Source organism: Phyllostomus discolor, chromosome 1 (genome assembly GCF_004126475.2).
Source record: "Phyllostomus discolor isolate MPI-MPIP mPhyDis1 chromosome 1, mPhyDis1.pri.v3, whole genome shotgun sequence".
In the NCBI taxonomy this organism is placed as follows: domain Eukaryota; kingdom Metazoa; phylum Chordata; class Mammalia; order Chiroptera; family Phyllostomidae; genus Phyllostomus; species Phyllostomus discolor.
This window is the reverse complement of record NC_040903.2, coordinates 152,500,715-152,523,643: the sequence shown is the minus strand read 5'-3', so window position 1 is coordinate 152,523,643 and position 22,929 is coordinate 152,500,715. Positions and strand designations below refer to the sequence as shown.

Genomic DNA, 22,929 nt, shown 5'->3' with positions numbered 1-22,929 from the left:
GAGGGAGGTTTGGAGGCTGAGTAAGCAGGGTGAAGGGACTGGAAGCACAGACTGGTTGTTACACAAGAGTCACAGGGATGTGAGTGCCACAGAGGGAATGGAGTTGGTGATATTCTAATGGCTATGCGTGATATCAGACGGGTGTGAGATTTATCAGGGTGATCACTTAGTAGGTTATGTAATGTCTCATCAGTAGGGTGTGCACCTGAAACTAGTATAATATTGTATGTCAACTGTAATTTTTTTAAAAGGCTATGCAGGACTGTCACAGACTTGGAATGCTAAAGTAAGCAGGACAATAATTTGCAGCCCCTTCCTGCCACTTCCTAGCTGTGGGACCACAGATGAGTTATTTTACTTCTCGTGAGCCTATTTCTTCATGTGTGAAACAGGGAAAGATCTACCAAGCAGAGCTGTGGTAAAATTAGGGAGAATGTCTGTGACGTGGCCTCACCTGTGTGTGGCCCACGGAATGCTCGACAGGGGGTGGTGAATATTGTCCATATTCTCATTAGCCCATACGCTGCCCCCAGAGCCCCTCAAGTGCTGAGCAGAGCATGCGCCTCCCATCCGTACAACTCTCAGGACGAGGAGCAGCGGGATGTGGTGGTCAGGGCAGGGCTGGAGTCCAAAGACCAGAACTCCGGTCCCAGCACTCTCTCATCAGATGTGTGGTTTAGGCTGGTCACGTCACCTCACTTCCATTTCCTTACTTGTAAGATGATAATACTCACCCCACAGGGCTGTCTCGAGGCTCAAATGAGCTCCCATGCAAAGAGAAGGGGGTCAGTGGGAAGGCACTAATGAATGTACGCTTCTAGGGAGTGAGGGTTTCGTGTGCCCGTGTGACCAGTGCCAGCCAGGCAGCCTAGATACTGGGGACCCACAGGTCAACCAGAAGTCACGGTGGTTTAGACTCAGCTCAAGAGCTTGTTTTCCCCTAAGATATGAAGCTCCTTCTTAACTTGACTGATCTCCTGATTATCCCTCTGCTGGGAGGGCTGGGGGCAGGACGTGGTCAAGCTCTCATTCTGAAGATGAGCAAGTTGAGGCTAGGATGCAATCAGAGCTACCCAGGGCTGTGCGCTCTGAGTTCGAGCCCCAGGGCTGCCACTTAGTAGCTGAGCTTGGGAAAGTTACCTCACTCTGTTTTTGCCTCGGTTTCTTTATAGCAGATGACAGTTGTCCCACCTCCGTCATACAGTGAATGCACGTAAAGACCCTCTCTGGTGCACCGGAAACACTCCGGGCATGTCTCCACACAGAGAGCCACAGGGAGAAACAGAAGGAGAGAGTCAGGCTGACCTTCGAATAGGGCTCATGTTTCAGCCAGATGCTACATTTCCTCCAGCACCTGACATTTATCCTGGCTCTTCCATGTCGCAGTTGGCACCAATATGGTGAGTTTCAGCACGCATTTGGGCTTTTCCTGTAAGACAGTGACACTTCATGATGTAGGGTGTTTGGAGACATTCTTATTTGTCTCTCGGCTCCCAAGTAGAGGGCACTTTCTTCTCTCCTTCGGATGGTAAGAGATGCCTCACCCCACTGTGAAGTTCTTATTTTCACAGTTGTTCCCCAGGTCCTATGCAGATTTCTCTCTAGCACCCCAGTAAACTCTAAGAGATCCTGCCATCTTCAAGGCCCGAGGGGAGGGCGCACTTAAAACCCAGGACTGGAAGGGAGTGTGGACGGCCTCAGCTGACTCTGCCGTGGAGTAGGACCACGCGTCAGGGGAGGCCCAGTGCAGCCTCGGCGGTGCGGGCAGTGTGACCCGCAGCAGTGGGCGGCCACTCTTTCAGTTGTGGTTATAGCCACTGTTTCAGGAAACACCGGGTCCCACCTGGGCCAGCCGGAGACCAACAGGAGCACAGAGAGAAGCAAGGGCGTTCCAGGTCCAGCAACAGAAGTAAGAACCATTCACTGCTGTAGTGCGTCACAGTGTACTAAGCATTATGCTACGTTTCATCAAGTGTAATCTGATCCGAAGTGCCACTAAAGAAGGGGAGAGACTTGCAGAATAACTTCTGATTTTGAAAGACTTTGCTCAGTGACTTTGGTTATCACAGTGATACGATGCTGTGTTCAGTGCAGGACAGTTTGCTGCAGAGAATTAGAAGCCAAGAACAGTTTGTGTGTTGAAAGCTCACGGGCAGCAGGACCGTCCGTGCTGTATGGCTGGTGTGCGGTGCCATACCCCATCGCTTGGGTCCCGCTCTGTGCTGGACCGAGGTGATCGGGCATGGACATCTGCTAGGGGGAAGCCACACAGAGAGGAAGGGTTTCCAAGCAGTCTGAGTTTGAGGCTGACTGGTCTCCACAAGGCCCCGTGTTATTTCCCTTGGTGAGTCTTTGGGAAGTTCCCTGAGTGGCTCCTACCTGCACAGCCTGTCAACAAATATATAGAAAAGGCCCGAGTTGAACAGATAAGAATGAAAGGATGGGCATGTTCTGCAGTGAGCAGGGAAACAGTGCTGCCCCAGATTTTCCTCCCTGTTTTGTTTGCGTTTCTTTTCCTCCCCCTTTGCTGGCCTCTCTCCCGGCCACCTGCTGGCAGCTCCCCCTGTCTCCTGTGCCCTGCGGCCCCGTTCGCCTCTGCCAGCACATTCTGATGGGGAATGATCACTGTGTGTGAGCCTAGTAGGCTGCATCACCAAAGAATCCAGTCCCAGCTTAACTACTGCCACTCCGATGGTTGTTCCCAGGGAGTTTGATGGGCCCCAGAAGAGCAGTCACCCTGGGGGTTCAATGGGTGCTGCCATCCAACAGTGGCTCTGAGAGTTTGAGGTCAGCACTGTCCCAGAGTCAGGTCACTGTCTGCCCAGGACCTGTCATGCCTGCTTCCTCCTCCGTCTTGTAGTGCCAGCCCAGCCTCCCAGCCACACCCCAGGACTGTGTCCAGTTTGCAGAACTGAAGAGGACAGCTGCCCTCGTGACTTCTCAGCCCCCTGATTCTTCAGACATGACAGGTCTAGTCCAGATGGCCATCCCCACGGAAGGCTGGCAGTCTTGCTCAGCAGAGGCAACACAGCTAAAAGCTCTTTTTCACATTAGGCAACTCATGCGCTTGGTTAGACATTTATAGATTGCAGTCGTTCATCCAAAAAATCTAGGTCACCCTTTACACAGAGCTTCGTGCTTGTGAAGAAGCACCCTGCCTGGGGAGGGGTGTTGCCGCTGCTGCTGGTCTGGCTGCGGGAGTGGAGTGCCCGCTGCAGGAGGAGGGGCCCACGTGGCAGGTGGGAGCTGGGGGCTCTCGGGGGACTTGGTGTTTACACCCACACAGCCCCCAGCGCACAGGCTCTCTGGTTTCAAGTTGTCCTAGCTAATCGGTGCCAGTACTAGCTGCCTATGATAATGTCATGAAAAGTGGTGGCTTTAAGGGTCCGGAGCTCCAGAGAGATCGTTAGAGTGTATGCACCACGACCCCAGTGAGAAGGCTGAAGAGGTTGGTCTGTCAGGATGGAAGGCTTCTTGGGGAGAAAAAGAGCAGTGCGTAGGAGGCTCAGCTTTGTTGCACGGGTGGCTGAAAGTTCTGGCTCTTCCCTGCATAACTAGTCTTTACCGCACTCATCTCCTGGTCCCTAAGGAGAGGCAGGTGCCAGGGAAAGAGCCCTGGGCTGGGGGCCAGGTGGCCATTCCCATCCTGGGGCCTCCACTCCCAGCCCCGGGCCCACAGCCAAAGTACAGTACCTCGGTCTCCCCATCCATGGAATGGAGCCCACAGGCCCTGTTGCCGTGCAGCCGTGTGCACCTCGTGTGTCCAACATGGGCGATTCTGTTTGTGGAGCCCACATGCCACAAACACACAGTGGGCTGCTGCCAGCTGCTCTCACCTCGGGGGACAGTGGTTCTCCGGGGCTGGCTGGCTTCAGGGACTGTTTGTGTGCATGTGTCTAGGTGCTGTGCCCTCAGAAGGCCTGCCCCTCCTCCCCTCCACTGTCTGGACCCAGCAGGCCCGTGACTCAGTAGCAGCAGAACAAAGGGAGGATGCCCAGGTCCTTCTCCTTCACCAAGTGTCTCCCTGGTCAGCCTCTCTGGGCCGGGAGTCGAGGGAGGCCTGGTTAGACCAAATGCCTTTTACACAGGGGTTGATTAGCCAGGATTTCCCCTCCTCTGCCTCCCTGGCCCTGACCGTCATCACCCCCAGGGGTTGAGGGGAGGGAGAGAAGAGGCGAGCCTGTCCAGCCCCTTTTCCACTTTGAGACTCTGCATAGACCTGCAGAAGTTTGAAACTGCAGGTCCCAGTGCCACAGAGGTTTGTGTGTTGTCCACACCATGGTGTACCCTGGCCACTTCAAATAAATAATTAAAAGCTAATTATAACCAAGATACTCAGAGCCCCTGGACACTGTACTGGGCCAAGGAAGGGAAAATGTTCTGTACGCATACATGTCCTCACTCACAGGGCAGCCCCACACCCTCACCCTGGGTGTGACACCCCATGGGGTCCCTGGGGAAATGTGGGCCGGGCTGGATCTGTAAGGAACTGGGAGCTTCCCTTCTCCCAGATCTCACCTCACATAAACATTTTTGTCCTTGGGTTCGAGCACCAACCGCTCTGAGAAGCCACTGTTGTGGTGCAGATGTCCCGAAAGGATTCACCCTTGCAGTCCTCCTGCCTACCAGAAGAACTGGCTGATGTGGGTTAGCTCCCCTGTCAGTCCCAGGCAAGGCCCAGCGGGCGTGAGGTTGGGGGTAAGGTAGAGAGCACAGTGGTTCAGGAGCACCTGGCAGCAAGGACACCAGGTAGGAGGAACACAACAGGAAGCTGCACAAGTACCAACCTTTTGACCTCAGTTCTGCTGCTGGGACGCACCTGGATGGACACCTGACTGTGAGCATCTCTCCCCAACTCCACGTTTGGTGCCTTCACGTTGATGGCTTGGAACTGGCTGTAGTGGGAGTATTGAACCACAGAAATCTGCCAGCACTACAAATCAGGGTCCCCTTCACCCACCCCCAGGAGGGCTGTTCTTTAATCTCTTCCCCGCACACCACGACAGCAACCAAACCAACTCCCACACTTGCTCTGTGAAGTGATACTCCATTCTTAGCAAAAACAGTTGCTCTTTCTTGATTGTTCTCTTCCCCATCTTGAGGGGCTGGGGACAAAAACAAGGTCAAGGTGGTGCCTACCCCATGGTTTATGCTGCTCAGTGGTAGAAGCTATGAGAGTTCTAAGTATATATCACTGTGTTCTTTTTTCACTTGCATTTCCTACATCTGTTTGCAACTGCTGACACTGAAAACTAGACAAAGCAAACAACAAACTAGGGACCTTATTTTCAGTTTGCAAATGTTTGTGCACTCTCCAACTAGGATTTAATGAATGCTGTAGTCTTGCTGCCGAGTAGCTTTAGTTGCTTTGGAACATTGGTCTCATCAGACCTTGAGGATTCTCGTGTGTGTGTGTGTGTGTGTGTGAGAGAGAGAGAGAGAGAGAGAGAGAGAGAGAGAGAGAGAGAGAGAGAGAGAGAGAATCTGTCAGGTTTTTCCTGGAGCCAGTCTTCTCGCTTATGGAGACATTGACCTCCATTGGCCACTTTGGCCCTCAGCTCCAGATCCAGCGCTGCCTGCATGGGTTTCTGACACGCACTTTCCCATCCCATTTTCTGGTCCCTGGTTTCGAGACATCTGGTATTTTGTGTTATGCCTCCTATGCTGACAGCCTGCCTACCCTCAGTATACCAATTTCCGACACTGTGCCTTTGGTACACTCAAAATCCCTCACATGTCAAGAGATTTCCATGGGAACCAAAACAAAGGAGAAGAAAAGATTCTGTTCTAGGGTTTCTCTGGTGTGCAACACGCTTTATGTCCTTTCTGCAGAGAGCCATTGCCACCTCATCCCCCAGATGAGCCTCCGCTGCAGCACAGCCGCCCTGCCTGTCGTCGGCTCGAAGCCGTGCCGGGCACGCAGCCTGCGCGAGGTTGCTGTCACAGGGTTCTGACCATCAGGGAGCCCTTCGTCACTGTCACGGGCAAATAGCTTATTTAAGATTAAGCCACAAAAGGGGGAAAAAAGAGCATGCAAGCTGATTTAGAGGAAGAGGGCTGGACCATAAGGCCTCTTGAATCTTGAAGATCTGGGTCACTGCACCACGGACATCAGATGCTCTCTGAGCCATGACACCAGGAAGCATCTGGACTTCACCGCTCGTCCGCGTGGCCCCCATGGCTTCACTCTCACATTCGCCACCTGGTGTCTTGCATGTGTGTCTTATTCCCCAGCTAGACTGTGAGCGCCTCAGTGGCGGGATTTTTAAATGACTCCTCAGATCTCCTTGGGGACCTGGGGCAGTGCCTGGTACAGGGTAGATCAATGATCAATATTGGCTAATTGTGTCCACAGCTGTTTTGGATTGAAGTAGAATGAAAACGTGCTTTATGGAATAGTTAGGGGCTGTAGCCTCTCATTGGAAGGTTCCATGCAGAAGCTAGATAGCCACTTACCTGTGACACTTTCGGGAGGAAGTATGTGTTGGGTGGGAGGGTGAGGTGGAAGATGTCCACAGTCTCTTCCACCCCAAGAGTCTGTGTTCCGGAAGTGTAGCTGTTGCTGCCCCTGAGTCTAACCATGGAAGGTGGTTGCTGCCTCACAGGCAAGTGACCCTCTAGGAGCCGCAGGACTTTCCCGTTTGTTCTGTGGAGCCCATGGCCCACCAGTGGGGCGATCTTTAAAGAGCGTAGTTCTCTGGCAGCCAGTGTATCCCAAGTCAAGTGACAGAGATGTGAGATGACCTTCTGTACCCCACTGAGGTTTCAACCCTTTTGACAAGTCTTCCCAGAAGTGTAGGGAGAAGCAGGTGGTAATGAGAAAATCTGCACATTTACTTATTAGAATTTTTAGTATGACACCCTGCATTTTAAAAAAGCTTCAAGATGCAAACAAAATGAAATTATGCATTGCAATATTTAAATCAGCTTACAGCATTGACATCAAAATATCAAAATCCAACAGCCTGGAAGGCAGGTTCCCTTTGACTTTCAAAAGCAGGCTCTTCCCCTCAAACAGGAAGAAGTGCTTGCTGTGTGAGGTGAGGTCTGGAAGGGAATGTATCCTTGATGAGGTCATGTGAGGGTTGGAGGTCCTGTGGGGGTGGAAGGTCATGTAGGGGGAGACGGTGGTGGGAGTGAGGTCAAGTGAGTATGCCAAGGCGTTCTCCTAGTGGAAACAGAGAGCCAAGAAGGGATTTCTGGCCCCAGGGGCAAAGGAGCTTCTTCCACCGCCCTGCCTCTGCCTCCCTTTGCAGATCCTCCTGTCATGGCCGTGCCGATTGCCGGCCCTCGCTGTGCAGAGCGCACGTGGACAGGAGGGGGGCAGGGTAAACAGAGTGTGAGCATGATTGTGAATCTTAGACACGGCACCCTTCTTACCTTAAGGGTAACTTTAATGATCAGTATCAATTAGCCAAGGCTTACAAGAGCTTTTCACACATCACTGGAGTCCAGCTGTATGTTGGTTCTAGTCCAGTATCCCAGGGGCTCCTCTCAGACTTGTAGCCCTAGGCACTGGAAGAGGTCTTACAGCTCATCCACTTCAGCCTTCCACCTCATACCTGGATTCCCTATCCTGAGACAGGGTCACACAGCATGCAGCCGGTGGGGACAGCAGGGGTTCAGGAATGGGACCAGCCTGGTGCCCAATGCCAGCTCCTCCCGCCTCATCTCTTTGACCTGGAACAAATTGCCCACTCTCACTATGCTTTAATCTCCTCAGCCATAAGTCGTGAACAATACCAACATTGCAGAGTTGTTGGGAAAGTTAGAAATAACATTGTTAAAAGATGCTAGCCAACCAGAAAGAAGAGTGGAGTCACAAGTCTTGGGTTCTGTCCTGACTGAAAAGGCCTGCGACTATGTCCATAGCCCCTTTGGACGTTCAAGTGCATGCCCTACAAAGGCATTTCACAGTTTTCTCCTGCTTTTTACCACTGTACACGGGAATACGGGCACTAAAACTGTATGTCAGATACTGAGTGCAAACGTTACCTCCCTGTAGTTGTAGTAGACTTGATTGCATAAATAGAGGAGTGGAGAGGAGCGACCGGGCATGAAATACGAAACACAGTGGGAAATGGTAAAAGGAGCCAGAACATGGGGCTCTGTGTTGGCCATCAGAAGGAGTGCATGTTTTATTACTAGTACAATGGAATTCATTAGAGTCTATGAAGCACTATGACCTGATTTAAGGGTTTCAGGAGCTCTCTCCTGACTTCCGGGTGGAGAAGGGCTTGTCGGTGGACAAGCAGAAGCACGAAGCTTATTTGGGTTACTGAGTTGTGGTCGTGGCTGCAGCTTGTGTGACGGCAAGGACGCAGAGAGATGGACAGGTTTGCAATGTATTTTGAAAGTAGAGTTGAGACTTGCTGCTGGATTGGGTGTGAGGGAAAGTGAGAAATAGAGGATGACTCCTAGGTGTTTGGTCTGGGTAACGGAGAGGATGGCGGGGGTGCCACTTGCTGAAATGGAAGAGTAGATGGGAAAGGGGTTAGGGCAGGGGAGGTTAGGAGTTTTGTTCGAGTGAGTGAAGTTTGAAACTAGACCTCTGAGTGGGTTTACCAGGTCTGCTGGACAGACTAATTTGATACTCAGCACTGGAGTTATAAGCTGAGCAAATCATCGGCATATAGATGGTATTTTAGCCAAAGGACTGGATGAATTCACTTACAAAAACATGTGTCTTTTAATTTAAAATTTAAGAAGTTTTAAATTTAAAAAATTGTTAGAAAAAGGAGTGGGAGGAACAAGCTCGAGAGCACGGTGACATTTAGAAGCTCTGCAGGGGAAGGAGGGACAGCAGCAGAGCCCGAGAGAGGAGCTGAGAAAGTGTGATGCGATGGGAGCCAAGCGAAGAACGTGTTCCAGGAAGGAGAGGGCTGTCGACGTGGGCTGGGTGGCGTGCAGCTTGAGTCATGAAGGGAGTTGAGGACAGAGGCAAAAATTATTGGATTTGGCAATGTGACCTTGAAAATAAAGCATATGGTGGAATGACAGAGTCAGGAGTCGATGGAGTCGCGCAACTGATGACAGTGAGGTTTTGCCGAAAAGGAGAATGGGGGAACGGGAGGTAGCTGGAGAGGACGAGAGTCTAAGGTTCTGTTTTATTTTGTTCTGTTTTAAGTAGGAGATTCAGAGGCATGTTTAAATGCCAGTGGAAGTAAAACAGGAGAGAGAAAGAAAGAGAGAGAGAGAGAGAGAGAGAGAGAGAAGTTGATAATGCAGAGGAGAAAGTAGACAAAGGCAGGACCAAGGCCCTTGCGAAGGGAGGGGCCCCGGGCACAGTGGAGGCCCGGCCCCGGAAGGAAGCCGGGCAGGCAGGCAGCATCAGAATGCGGGCGAATTGGTGGGTTTGGCAGTGGGACGGTGAGTGATCCTGTCAGTTTACTTACACTTTCTCAGTGGACTATGGCTTCGGGGCCTCTTTTGAGGATGAGCTGGGACTGCTGAACCCTGAGCCCAAATGCACTATGGCCTTTACTTACCGTTTGAACACTTGGGGAGAGTGAAAATGACAACCCCTTTTGCATAATATATTTTAAAGAGCTATCAATGATAAAGCAATTCATGTTTATTCTTTCATTTGATACTCTACCCTGAATTATTCTGGCTCCCAGCATGGGGCAGAATTCCCATGGTTTGTTTAAATGAAGACACGTCCATGAAGGAACTATTTAGAGAGATGAGAGTGGAATTCAGAGATGCTGCACCCAGAGACTCTTGACAGCCAGGTGTCATTGCCACCCCGAGGGCCGAAGGAAGGGAGCTGAGTGGTGGTAGAGCCCAGGGAAAGACGGGGGGCACGGGAGGGGCCAGCGGTGCATTCGTTTGTGGAAGAGACCCACAGCTCCTCTCACGGGGAAGTGGTGCCAAAGCAGAGAGGACAAGCCATATCCTGACTTGTCTCTTCTCCCATCTCTCGCTGCTGCTCTCTGATGACTGGATGTGGGTGGAAGCCCACTGGCACTGGCAACTCAATCCACCATGAAGGACAGTAACCAAGGCAGCGAGTAATGGGCACAGCCCTAGTACTTCATGCTGTAACTGGTGGGAAGATTTGGAAAACCCCTCTGAGGGCAAGCTTTACGCCCAGTGCCAGTGTGTGGGATGCATCTTGTTATTTGGCACCAGCTGGGATTTGGAACACCTAGCTCATCATGCTCATGGGTACACGCCATCATGGATACTTGCACCCCAGCCATAGTCTCCAAATGGAATGTTTGTCCATAGTCTTCCTCCTCTATTTTCACCCAGAGGCATACTGCCTATAAAACTAGGGAAGCTTATGTTTCAGCACCATGGAGGAGCCCCAGGAATATATTCTGATGGTCATATGTCTTTGCAAAAATTGCAAAAGTAAGGTATTTTAACTGCGACCTATTAAGACTGTATCTTGTTTTACTCTGACCCTGGAAAGGACCCCCCCTGCCATTATATGCACTTCGGGCCCCACAAAACCTGCATGTGCCTCTGCTTTCAACACAGACTCAAGTGCACTGGTGCAAATTTTATCCCTTTCCCAAGATTCTGCCACCTTCCCAGGGGGCTGGCTAATGAGCATCAAAATGGACATTTTGGGAAGGGGAGAGAATAATTACAGCAGGAGGCTACGAAAAGCAAAGAAGGGAGGGACGTGTGGTGCCAGAGGCTGTGGTGCCAGAGGCTGTGGGAGAAAGGCACTCTGCCTGAAGAGCCCGCCGTGGGAGCCTGTGCTGTCCAGGAACCGAGGGGGGCGGGGGGCACCCATGGCTGCCTTCTCCCCAGGACCTCGCTCAGATGCTGCTGCTCTTTGTGTTGCAGATGCGGATGGAAACCTGTGTCGGAGTAACCAGCTGCTGCAAGTCATGCTGACCATGCACCGAATCATCATTTCCTCTGCCGAGCTGCTCCGAAAAGTGATCACCCTATATCCTTTCAGCGTACTGCCTGGCAGTCCCAAAGTGGGATTCTTTGAAAAGTGTCTTGAAATGGAAAGTCTACTTTTCTTTTGATTGGTTTGGAATAGCCCTGTATGGTAAATCGGTTCATATGTCATATGTCCTTTTAGGGATACAGGGTGAGCGTGTGTGTGTGTACCTACATATGTGCGTGTATCTCTCATTGGGCAGGGCAACGTTACTGATGTCGATTGCTTTGGAAAGTAGTCAGATCAACAATGCAAACAATCTTCTCCAGTATCTCTGGCTAGTAAAAATACTCCTCTTGTGGGTTCATCAGAATGCACGTTCGTCCTGTGCAGACTGACAAAGGTACCGGCATGACTCAAGTGATGGCAGCATTCTGGCTTTCCTGTCCAATCCTGGAACCCTCCCCAGGTTCTCAGGGAAACTTCCTGGTGCCGCAGAATCTGGGGGATCTGCTGGTGCCTTTCACTTCAGGCAGCAAACCCTGCCGGCCTTGGAGCTTCTGACAGGGTGTGAAGTGAGCAGGGTGCAGAGAGCACCTGCCCCCTCCCTCTCACTGATGACTCTGTAAGCTGTGGCCCCCGGAGAGAAACCGTAGGTGGGGTGAGACTGTTTAGCACCCGAAGCCCAGATCCCTGGCACTGAGTCATGACTTGCGGCTCTTCTAATCTTCACCGCTCTCCTGACCCCTGCCTTTTCATCTTGTGGCGCACACACGGTCCCTTCTCTAACCCTGCTTAGAAATCTTCACTGCTCACCGCAAAGGACGGGTTCCCAGTGGCATGCCAAGGGGGGGAGCATCGGGAGGGGTCCGCATCATAAGAGGTGCAGGTAACAAGTGGGTGTCTCATCTGCAGAATATTTTAAAAGCATAACAAAACTGACTCAAAGTTGGTCTGCTTTTTAATATTAACTTCACCTAACAGCAGTTCTAAACAGGGTCAGGGATTAAGTATTTCCCACCAGAAAAATTGCTTGCTGGTGTGAGGACTACACTGTGCCTGGAGTGCTCGCCCACAGGGTGCATGGACCCCTCTCCTCACCCCTACCCCGGCCTCGCTGCTGCTGCCTACAGAATCTTGCCCCTCAGTGATCACCCCTCTCTCCCGTCCTTTTAAACTCTGCTTCTTCAGTGGTACCGGCCCCTCAGCCTAAAACACATTCAAATCTCCCCAAACTAAAAATAAACTCTCAGCGCTGCCTCCCCTTCATTCCATTGTTAGGTTAGAAATTTGATGTGAAAACTTCTTCAAGTAGTCCGCGCTCACTATCTCCCATCTCTCCACTCCCACTCACTCCCTAATTCAGCTGTGCCCCAGCGCTGTGCTCAGACTTTCCTCTGATGTCACCGGTGACCTCCTCGCTGCCAAGCCCAATGGCCTTTTTCCATTCTTGTTGACGCTGACCTCCCAGAAGCCCTGGGCACTGTTGACACCGTCCTGCCGGTCCACGCTCTCCCTCCAGGGCCCCCAGCATCACGCCCTGCTGCTCCCCTCTCCTGGGCTGGCCCCCTCCACCTTTCCAGCTAGGTCGTCTTTGAGTACCCTTCACATATGGGGATAACAGCCTGGCTTTTTTCTCACTCTCCTTCCTTCCCCAGGTGCTGTCTCACCAGGATTTTCTCCACCATCCCTCTGTGTGGGTTACTTTCAAGTCTGTATTTCTCTAAGCCAAACCATTTTTTAAAAATGTGTGGACTAGTTTGTCCTGTAGACACTTCAGTCTTAACATGCTCAAAACTTAACTCATGCACTCACCACCCCCCTCTCCAACCACTGCCCCATTAATTCTGCTTTGACACCTGTATTTTCGTTTTCAGTTTCAGTTAATGGTGTCATTACCCATTCAGTTGCCTAAAGCAGAACCATCCGAAGTACTCTGAACTCTTTCCTGCCTTCACCTCCTACAGAGTCCGTCACCCAATCCCAGGGTTTTGACTTCAGCAATGACTCCCACCTGTCCTCCTCTCTCCATTCCCCTTGACACTGCCACAGTTCGGCCCATGGGCTCTCTCCGAAGCCTGTCCCATGGTCTTCTCATCTGCATGCCTCCCGCTCCTGTGCATTCTGCACCTCTGAAGTGACTTTCCTGAGAAACCGGGCAACCCTGTCTTCAGAACCTCTGCACACCAGAGGGGTAACATCAGACACCTTAGCTGCCAGGCAGTGGCCCTCCAGGGTCTGCCCTGCGTGCATCTCTCCTGCCTCATCCTGCAGCTCTCAGGGAGCCTCCCCCCCACACTGCTCTCCTCACTGTCCCAGGCTGCAGGGAGTCCTCTCACAGTTCCTGGGCCTGGGGTGCTTTTTCCTCCTTCTTTCACTTCTCCATCTCCCACCCCTTTAAAAATACATCTAGTGTTTTAGGCCCCAGCTGGCTAGCTCATTTGGTTGGAGGGGCCACTCAATAGGCCAAGGTTGTGGGTTTGATCCCTGGTCAAAGTACATAAAAGAACCAATGAATGCATCAGTAAGAGGCCCAACAAATCTCTCTCTCAAAAGCAATAAAAATAAAAAAAAATACACCTAGTGTTTTAAAACGGTGTTACTGATTTGAAAAATCTGTTTCCTTTCTTTGACTTTAGTTCCACACTGCATAAGCCCCTGTGCATCTTTCCTGTCTCTGGCCTGGCTGTGCTCAGCCTTGAAATGCTTTTCCTCCCTGATCGCAGAAGGTGCGAAGTGTTTCCCTCTGCTAGCTCAGCGAGTCCAACCTCGGGCATCTCGTGGCACATGTAAAACTAATCATTCAAATTCTTCGGCCCACCAAAAAATCGATTTTTTGCCACTCTGACAAAAAATAAGTACAATTTTGATTCATTCACACTGGACAGCTATGGTCGTGTTGGCTGTTGTCATTTTTTATTTGATAGTCTAAGGGAAAAGAGGTCAGTGTCCCTGACTAAATAGGCAGGTATCACCCATTTTAACCATTCTTGTGGCACACCAGTTGAAAATCACAGTGTTAGCTAAACAAACTGATCTGCCTAAACTTGAGTCTGTAAGCTTTGAAACATAACTCCTATATATTCTGGTATTTATAGATGACTTGTTTTAAGTCATCTATAAATCAACACACCTTTGTGTCTAGTTGCTGTAGTTTGAATTGTGTTAATAATACAGAATTTTGCAAGGGTACTGAAAAAGTAATTAAATAAAGGTACTTTAAGAAAAAATATAGTTCCAATGTACATACATACATCATACTGTAATTTACCTATTTACGTGTTGTCTCCTCACTAGACGCCCCCTCGAGGGGAGGGGCCAGGTGGATTCGTTTCTCTAGAACTTAGCCCGGTGTTCACCTCCTGGTAGGATGCAGTGAATGTTGCATTACTCTGGGTGCAAAGCATTGGGGCACTTTTTGTGTATCTGTCAGGACCTTTAGGTGAGAAATCTGGGCTTGCTCAAGTCTGGGGTGGGGGGAGGGATTCTAAGAAGAGAATGTGAAGACTTCCCGTCATTGAAATCCAGGTTAAACATGGAAGACAAAACAATTTTTTCTCCATGCTTAGTTGCTTTGCTCTCTGACTTGGAAGCGACAGAATTGTTAAATAAGCTAAGATGGTTTCCTATTTTTCCATTGTTAAAAGAGCAAGAGAGAGTTTAAACACACTTTGAATAGTTCAGATGCATGCAAAGCACAGTCAGATTGGCCCTGTTCCGTCCCAGGTGCAATGCTGGCCGTGAAGAAAAGGAAAAAGTGTGGAGCCTGACCTGCCGGCCGCAAGGACGTTCGCCGCGGTTGGGCAGACACCTGAGCCTCTCACTGCCATGTCTCAGGCTTTGGCTTCATCTCCGTGAGTGAGAAGACAGCCCTGCCTCACCTTGGGCTGCCTTTGTTGGGGCACTGCCGGCCATTCTCACTGGCCTTCTGCAGGCCCACACAGGCTCAGCACTTGGGTGCAGGCCTACTAGATTCACATAGATGTCCCCCCACCCCTGCCGACCCCCACCCAGTGCAGCCACTGTGCCAGGGGGGACATTGGAAGAGAAGGATAAGAAACCACCAGGAGGAAGATAAGCTCCACATAAAGGGGACAATGTTGATTTCTAAGTTGCCCATTTAGTGGTTTTAAAGGAGCTTGGCCTTTGTGCCTTACTCATTCAAGAGGAAGAATAAAGATTTCAAGAAACTGATCAAATAATTAAAAATATGCCTAAATATCTTTGCATTGAGGGGACTCATCTTCTTGGTGATGTGGCATTATGATACCTGTCACCTCATTCTCACTCCTACCTTTTATGCCCAAAGAAAGGCAGGTGTCAGGACCTGTTATTTCACGAAGTTTGCCAGTTGCCTGGGCTCATTTTTACTTTGATTACACTTGTTACTGTGTGAGTGGTTTTGTGTTTTTGTTTTGGTGCCCTCAAGGACAGGTTTTATAAGCAGTAAATCCATTAAAATATGTTTTTAAAATTAAAGTCATTTTATTGAAAGTACAAATTTCATAACCATACTTTTTCTTTAGGGGTTCAAGTGTAGCTTGCAGTCTTAATGTTTCTGTAAGTCTTGCATGTTCCACCGTACATTTTTAAGGGGCCTTGAAAAATGTTTGGATAATGTTAATTAAATACTTCCAGTGTTTTTAAACAGTCATGAATTTTACATTTTAGATTATTCTTAAATACTTTGGAGGCCTTCCTGAATTTGAAATAGCTTTTATAACTCTAGTAGATTAACATTATAAACAGTATGGCTAACATTACCTTAGATGTTCCAAAGCGATGCATAAACTTAACAAAATATCAATTTAAAACCACAAGTCTAAAGCACTTAGTTATATATTCCAAACTGAAGTTTCAAGGCTATCATTCTAATGTGCTCTTAAATGTTACTGGTGTATAAAATCTCAAAAGGCATAGATGCATTCCTAATAAAAATATCGATAACATGACTTGGACTATCTTTGCTACACTTGACCCTGACTTTCCCAGGGGTCACAATACGCACACCCACTGAAGGAAGGCTGCTCCTGCCCTCGTCAGTGATTGAGGAGATCTCTGCGAGCTTCTCCCCAGCCTCATCTCTGGGGAGGTGCGGGGGGGGCGGGGAAGGGGGTGGCCGTGCTGCACCTCCCTGAGGCCTGTGCTGCAGTTACTAGGGCACAGCTTTTAGAAGAGGAAGAGGGCCCAGTCTCGCAGGGCACACGGCCCATTTAGCTCGATTGCTCATTCCGTGTATAGGAGATGGTAGAGCCCACCCAGGTTCATCACCGGATTGGATTCTGTGTTTCTTTTACTCTTAGGTGGATATTCTTTCTGTATCATTCCAGAGCAGCAGTTTTCAACTTTTTCATCTCATGGCACACACAAACTAACTGCTAAAATTCTGCGGCACACCAAAAACATATTTTTTGCTGACCTAATCAGGGAAAAAGAGGTATATTTTAGATTCATTCACACCAGATGGCTATTGTTGTGTTGGCTGTTGTTACTTTTTTATATGACAATCTCAGGGAAAAGAGGTCAGTGCCCTGACTAGTCAGGTATCGCCTGTTTTAAACATGCTTGTGGCGCACCGAGTGAAAGGCGCTGCCCTGGAGACATGGAAACTCAATGGGATCTTCATGGTCTTTGATGTTCTCAGGACGGCACCGCTCTCCTGGAATGCTCCGAGTGATGCGGGTCCTTGCTGTGTCTCCACTTCTGTCTGGGGTTGCTCACGTGGCTTTGTGTGACTTGCTGTCACAACTTACAAGGTCAACCTACAGACATCCTCTAGACATATATTATCATTTTCATATTTTTATCATGACAGTATACCTGAGTATTTATTCCTTCCCCCTCTTCTCTAATTCACTGCACAAATGTTATCAGTTACTGAAAACATTTTAAAGATGAGAAGGGGCCGCTCTTTTTAACTTGTCTGTGTTGGACCCCTGGTCTCCTGGGCATGGGCAGGGGGTCATTCATCCCTTCTTCCCTGCCTGCAGGTCACCTGTCCCGGGGCTTCCACACCGCTGGCTCCTGACTCTGCTCCTGCAGAGGAGGTGCGTGGCCTCCTTCCCTGGCCATTTGAACATGAGCGGGTGGAGGGTCACCGTGTCACCCCCTAGGTGATAGTAAACACGGTTGCACACATCAAGTTGGTTTTTATCTGAGAGATAAGAAAACATTTTGATTTAGAAGAAATTGTTTCGGGAGGAGGCGGTTTTGTTTTTGTAACAAAGGCTTTCATTTCCCTTAACCCCAGCCTACGTATAAGGAGGCCTTGGCAAAGAATTCACCAGGGCTTTGCCTGAAGATCTGCTACTTTGTGAGGTAACGCTTCTGCACACATCCGGGACTCTGTAGAGCAGGGTGACTCCATTCTTCCCACGTCCTCCCTGCCTTTCCCTTCCTGCCCACCTGTCTGCAGATCACCCTGGGCAGACTGGGGAGGGCAGTCGTGACAGCTTGAGGAGGAGCAGAGCCCATTTCTTCTGGCCAACCTGAGCTTAGTGTCTCACACCACTGTTCACCTCCGTCAGACAGCATTTTGCTGTCGAATGACACAGGAAGGTTATCTTGTTTTAGTCCTAATTATAAAAGTCCTAATATAGCTCATATGAGTGCCTTTTGGAAAACAGGAAAAGAAAATACAACTGTAGTAATAATTACTCATATCTAATTACCTATTTTGGTCTATTTCCTTTGTCTTTTTTTCCAAGCAGATTTTTAAAAAATAGCTGAGATCAAAACACGTAGAAATTTTTATATCCTATAGTCTTAACTCTAATATCACTGAAAACTCCTCTAGTCATTAAAAACTTTTTGTGACTATCACCTTCACGGCCACCTAATATTCTCAGATGGGGTCCAGTGCGACGTGCAGATACATGGCCCCCATCATGGGGACACTGGGTCTGTCTGCAGCTGTCCAGTTTATGACCGTCTCCGACACAGCTGGCCACACCTGAGCCTCTGCACCTCCTCCTGTCGAGGCATTTCATGCATCGAGAGGCAGAGGGTTGTTGACAGGTGGTCTCCTTCCCTCTCCCCGGGCTCCTTACAGTCTATACGCAGAATGTATACTCCATACTCCCAGCAACACAGAAGGGCAGACCAGCCTGCCTTTTTCTCAGTCCTCTTTGTGGGAAGAACCCACCGAAGTGTGAGTCCTGGCCTCTGGTTTCCGATTGTTTTTTAAATCCCACCTTGCAGGTATTGGATAACAGAGTTCTGGATCATGTTTAAGACGGATGCCAGCTTGACAAACACTATGGAGGAGTTTCAGGAACTGGTGAAAGCTAAGGGGGAGGAGCTACACTGCCGCCTGATCGACACAACTCAAATGTGAGTGTCAAGGTTGTGAGAAGTCATTGGAACCTCCTCCCTCCCGTGACACCACCCAGCCTGCTCAGTGAGGCTGGCTGTTGCCAGCTGCTGCTCTGTCACCACGGGGAGACCACGCCCATCCGATAGGCAGGTGCAAATCACCTCGCCCAAGTGGAAAGCTTGACATTTAACAAGTGAGCAGAGAAGCCCCCTGGTGATAAAGCTGCGGGTGACTAATGTTCACAGCAGAAAAAAATGTAAGACCCAGTCAAAAAGAAATTGGATTACAAGATACTGACTAAAATGTATCCAGGTCGTGAAAAACTGAAATTGCAGTGACTAAACTCGGGCCTCTCGCCAGCTAAGTCCAGGAGGACCTGAGAATAGGGAAGGGACAGTGTATTGGGCAGAGGGCTTATGACACATTTGGATTGTATGAAAGGCACTTAGACTTCAGGAGCTGGGAGAGATTTCAGGAATATTTCACATTGTTCCTTGGATTTCTTATTTATAAGGTTGGCTCGCTCTGGAAAATGAGTGCCTTCCTTAATTTGGGAGGGGAGGGCACACACGTTGTATGCTAAGGTTTTCACAATGTGGCCACGTTATTTCGGGATAGTGCAGATCCCTAGGATATAGAATGCTAGAACTGAAACAAACTCTAGAGACCATTTCATCCAACATCCTGGGAAACTGAGGCTCAGCATGTTTGCGGGACCCGCTTGGGTCGAGGTAGCGCAGAAGCTGTGCTCTGGGTTCTTCAGTGCACTGTGTCATAGCCATGCAAAATGACTTAGAAATCACATTTCATAGTCACAGACGAATCCATTTATCAGTTTCTCAGAGGTATGGATTCTCTGTACCTCTCTGCTTAGAATAATACAACTTGAAAGATAAAAGAGATTTCCAAGTAACAATTTCCTCATTTTAAAGATGCAGAACTTAGGCCTCAGGACCGTTCTTAAGCCCAAAGCCCCTCGTTGCAACACACCCCAGGCGACTTTCCCCTCCCCGCCAGCGTTTCCCCCAGCCTGTGCTTTAGGCGTCAGTCAGCAGGAGATTGCCTGACCAGATACATCAAACTTGCAAATCTGCAATGCATCTCTGACTCTGTAATTTGCTCATTGGCCCAGGGGGCTTCAGAACTTGTAGCATTTCCCAAGCTCACTTGACCACAGAACTGTTCTGTCAAGAGACAAGGTTCTCAGCAACCTTGTTTGGGAAACAGATTTGCAACCTGCTCCCTCTCAAAATGGCTGCTTCTCTTTGCTGCTTAAGTGTAGGAAACTGAAACTACCTCAGAAATGCATGGGCTGGTTATCAGAAAATGGTGGTGGCTGGGGGACACCGAGGGTCAGCGAGGCTTCCTTGGGGACATCAGCTGTACCAGCTGGAACATGAAGGCAGTGCCCCAAGTCTGCCCCGAGTACCCATGTGCTCCTACACGATTCCCCGCAGCGTGACATCTCCCGTGGTTCTCTGTGCTCTTCCGGCATGAAAACACCCTCCTACCTGGAGATTTACAGAGAGCCCCCGTCACCCTGCTGAGAGTGGAGGGACACACAGTAGGCACAGAGAGAGCACACATGCCAGGGGCTCGAGGAAGGAGCTGGGACAAAACTCGGGAAACTGTGGCCAAGGCCTGAGACTCTGTCCTTCCCTTGGCCTTCAGGTAAACACCTTTCACCCAGCTGCCATGGCACGTTCAGGAGGTTCGTAGGAAACCAGCAAGGCTTCCTAGCTGCCGCCGTAGAAAAAATTGCTTTGAGAAACTGGTAATGCATTGTTCTGGCCAAGGAAAGCTAGCTAATGGTTCTCTGTATGTTCTCGTGGGAAACGCCAATGGATTGCCTTGCACTCAAAAGCAATTTCAACTTATTCTTTCTCCCCATCTTCTTTCTTTCACGTTTAACCACAAAAGCAATGCCCGAGACTGGTCCAGGAAACTTACTCAAAGGATAAAATCAAACACCAGCAAGAAGCGGAAAGTCTCCCTGCTCTTCGACCATCTGGAACCGGAAGAGCTGTCGGAGCACCTCACCTACCTTGAGTTCAAGTCCTTCCGGAGGATATCCGTATGTACCCGAGGGGCAGGGGGAAAGCTTCCCTGGGGTGTTTCTGAACATAAGCAGGGAAATTCAACAGCCTGTTCCCCTCCTGACCACACAGGCCCCCTCCGTGCTGGTAGGCCTTCCCGACACTTTGTGCAGCCCGGGGAACCAGCACGCTCTGAATTCCGGTGTTGCTGCCCTTCCTCCTCCACCTTCCGTGCCACCCCACCCCTCGCCCAAGTGACAATACAGTGGGCACACATGCAGATGTGAGTGTACACACACACACACAAACACCCCTGGTCATTCAGCTGTCAGAAATTTTGTTTTTTTAATTTTTCTCCAGTAAAATGGAGATACGTCCTCTAAGAGTTTGAATTCATTATAGGATGGGTTTTGGATAGCTCTGGGACTATCCCAAAATAAAGTAGATGTTGCTGGTCCAGCCAGAATACCCTCAGTCCTTGAAGTGGTGCTGACAGGGACCAGCAGTCATGGACGATCTAGAGATAAATGATGCCGACCCCAGCTTGCTCTTTAGAACTCCACACTTGTACCAAAGAGCACTGGCTCCATACAAGAGAACCTGTCAGCATATCAGATGCCAACAGGCCCCCACTGGCCAATATGTTTTCCTGAGAAGTAACACCTGTCCTCAGCCCCTGTCTACCCTGAAACATAGTCTTCAGCTTTGCTCTAAAAGGAGGAGGCATGCTGACCTGTTTCACCCGGTGAGGGAATGGAGGCCCAGAGGGTGGCTCGGCAAGGTCACACAATTTATTGGATTAGGAGCTGGGGCCAGGAGCACGTGCCTGTCATGGTCACTCAGCACCAGCTTTCTGAGCCTGGCTCTGTTTGAAGGGAGTCCTGCAAACCAGGTTCCAGAGGTCATTTCATCTCTTCTCCCATAATGCCGATGTCTTTTTTCACGTAGCTGTTTGCCCAGCCAGCCAGCCAGGAAGCCCCCAGCTCCCATGTGGAAATAAGTCTGCCAGCACTAATCTGCATTGGCCTCCACGCTCCCGCACTGGCACCCCTCAGGTCGGGGCCACAGGACCCTGCTGGGAGGCTCTGCCTGGGGAGTTTCCACTTGGCAGTGCCTTCCCCTGTCACGGGGAGGGACGGGACAGAAGCCATTTACCACACTGACAATCTGAGCTGTGCTGGGGCCCAGCTGGCAGGGCTGCTGGGTCAGGCCCGCAGGGTGTCTGCTGATGCCAGCGCTCCCGCAGAGCGACGCGCAGCAGAGCGCAGAGTGCAGTGGGCGTGGCGCCGGGCCTCGGCCTGCGCTGCCCCGCCCCGCCGGCGAGGTGCTGTTGTCTGCAAGAGAGAATGTCAGTTGGGGCTTTCGTTTCTTTTGAACAGCAGGCATAGTCCCCTCATAGAAAAATACTTTTGGGAAACTTTTTGTTCCTCCTACACAGTTCTTAACAGTTTTCCCAAACAATGATTTTCCCTCCAACGCGGGGTTGGAGGGACACTGCTGAGTGGCATCTGATATTTTCTGTTTATTATAATACTTCGGGGGGAGGGGATGAGATTACAGGGATAATTCTTTTAAAAAGAATTCAATTATGTTGTGCTTATAGTGGGAGGGATATATAAATGAGTCCACTGGAATGAGTCATGGGAATTTTCTCATAGAACCAGTAAGATTTTTGCTTTGTGTGTCTCTCCTAAGAAGTAGTTTTGGTCCTACTCATAGTTTTCTACTCGTGAGTAATTGCAGCACAGTAAAATGGGGCTCAGTTCATTTGCATTTACATTATCTAGGTTGTGAGATTTTCTCATCAGTGTGTTACTAGTCAGGCAGGGTAAAGTATGTAGACTCAAGTAACGCCCCCCCCCCCCCACAACCTCAGTGGCCTCACAAAGCCACCGTTTACCTCTCACTCACACGACCACATCAATAGGGGCCTCTGCCATCACAGTCGCTCGGGGACCAGGGTGGGAAGCTTCAGCTTCACACCGACTTCCACACTCTCTGCAGCCGTGGAAAGGCAACAGGGCAAAACGTTCAGTGGCTCTTATATCTTCCCCTCAAAAATCACATCAATTCCACTTACATACTGCTAGCTAAACTATGCTACACAGTCACACCTGATTTCAAAGGGGCAAGTTCAGAAGCAAAGAGCTGGAAATGCCTGCACCAAAAACTCCCACAGGAGCACGCAGCAGGCAGACTGCCCCTCCCTCTCGGGTGTCTGACTTGAGCAGGAGAGCTGTTTGGACAGGGACACAATAGCTGCAGTCATCACTCACACAGTGACCTCCTGGGGCATTTCCAGTTTCACATATGCTGTTTAATTGTCAACCAGAGTCAGTGCTATTGTCCCGCTGGGAAACTGTGGTCACAGAACTAGCTAACCAGGCTTCATGTGCCCAACTCACTGGGCCTCTGTTCAAGTTCAAAGTAAATTCAAACAGGTTTGTTTTAGCACGAAGGTAATAATTATCCTATTAGCATCACCCCACATTCATTTAGCACTTTGAAAAGTTAAAGTGGTTTCACACCTTATGTTTGATCTTTGTAACAATTCCATGTGCTAGATAGAGATTTTATTATCCCATTCTTAAGGTAAGGAAATAGCTGGGGGATAGAGCAGAGGAGGGAAGGAGGGAGGGCAAGAGGGAGGGGGAAGGGTATGGAGAGTAAGCAGTGGGGCAGAGAGAATGATAGTCTTTTGTGAATTCCTTTTTTTCCCCTCTAACTTC

General features: G+C 49.8%; 1 protein-coding gene across 3 annotated transcripts in view; it reads left to right on the top strand.

The window, feature by feature from the left end:
* The window catches only part of RASGRP1 (RAS guanyl releasing protein 1), a 79,524-nt gene that overhangs the window by 36,938 nt on the left and 19,657 nt on the right, over positions 1-22,929 (top strand). For all 3 annotated transcript variants that reach the window (XM_028507123.2, XM_036031597.1, XM_036031604.1), the window contains 4 exons: positions 10,804-10,909; positions 17,105-17,167; positions 18,050-18,181; positions 20,085-20,238. In XM_028507123.2, coding sequence (XP_028362924.1) covers positions 10,804-10,909; positions 17,105-17,167; positions 18,050-18,181; positions 20,085-20,238 — 455 coding nt within the window. The remainder of the gene's footprint in view (positions 1-10,803; positions 10,910-17,104; positions 17,168-18,049; positions 18,182-20,084; positions 20,239-22,929) is intronic.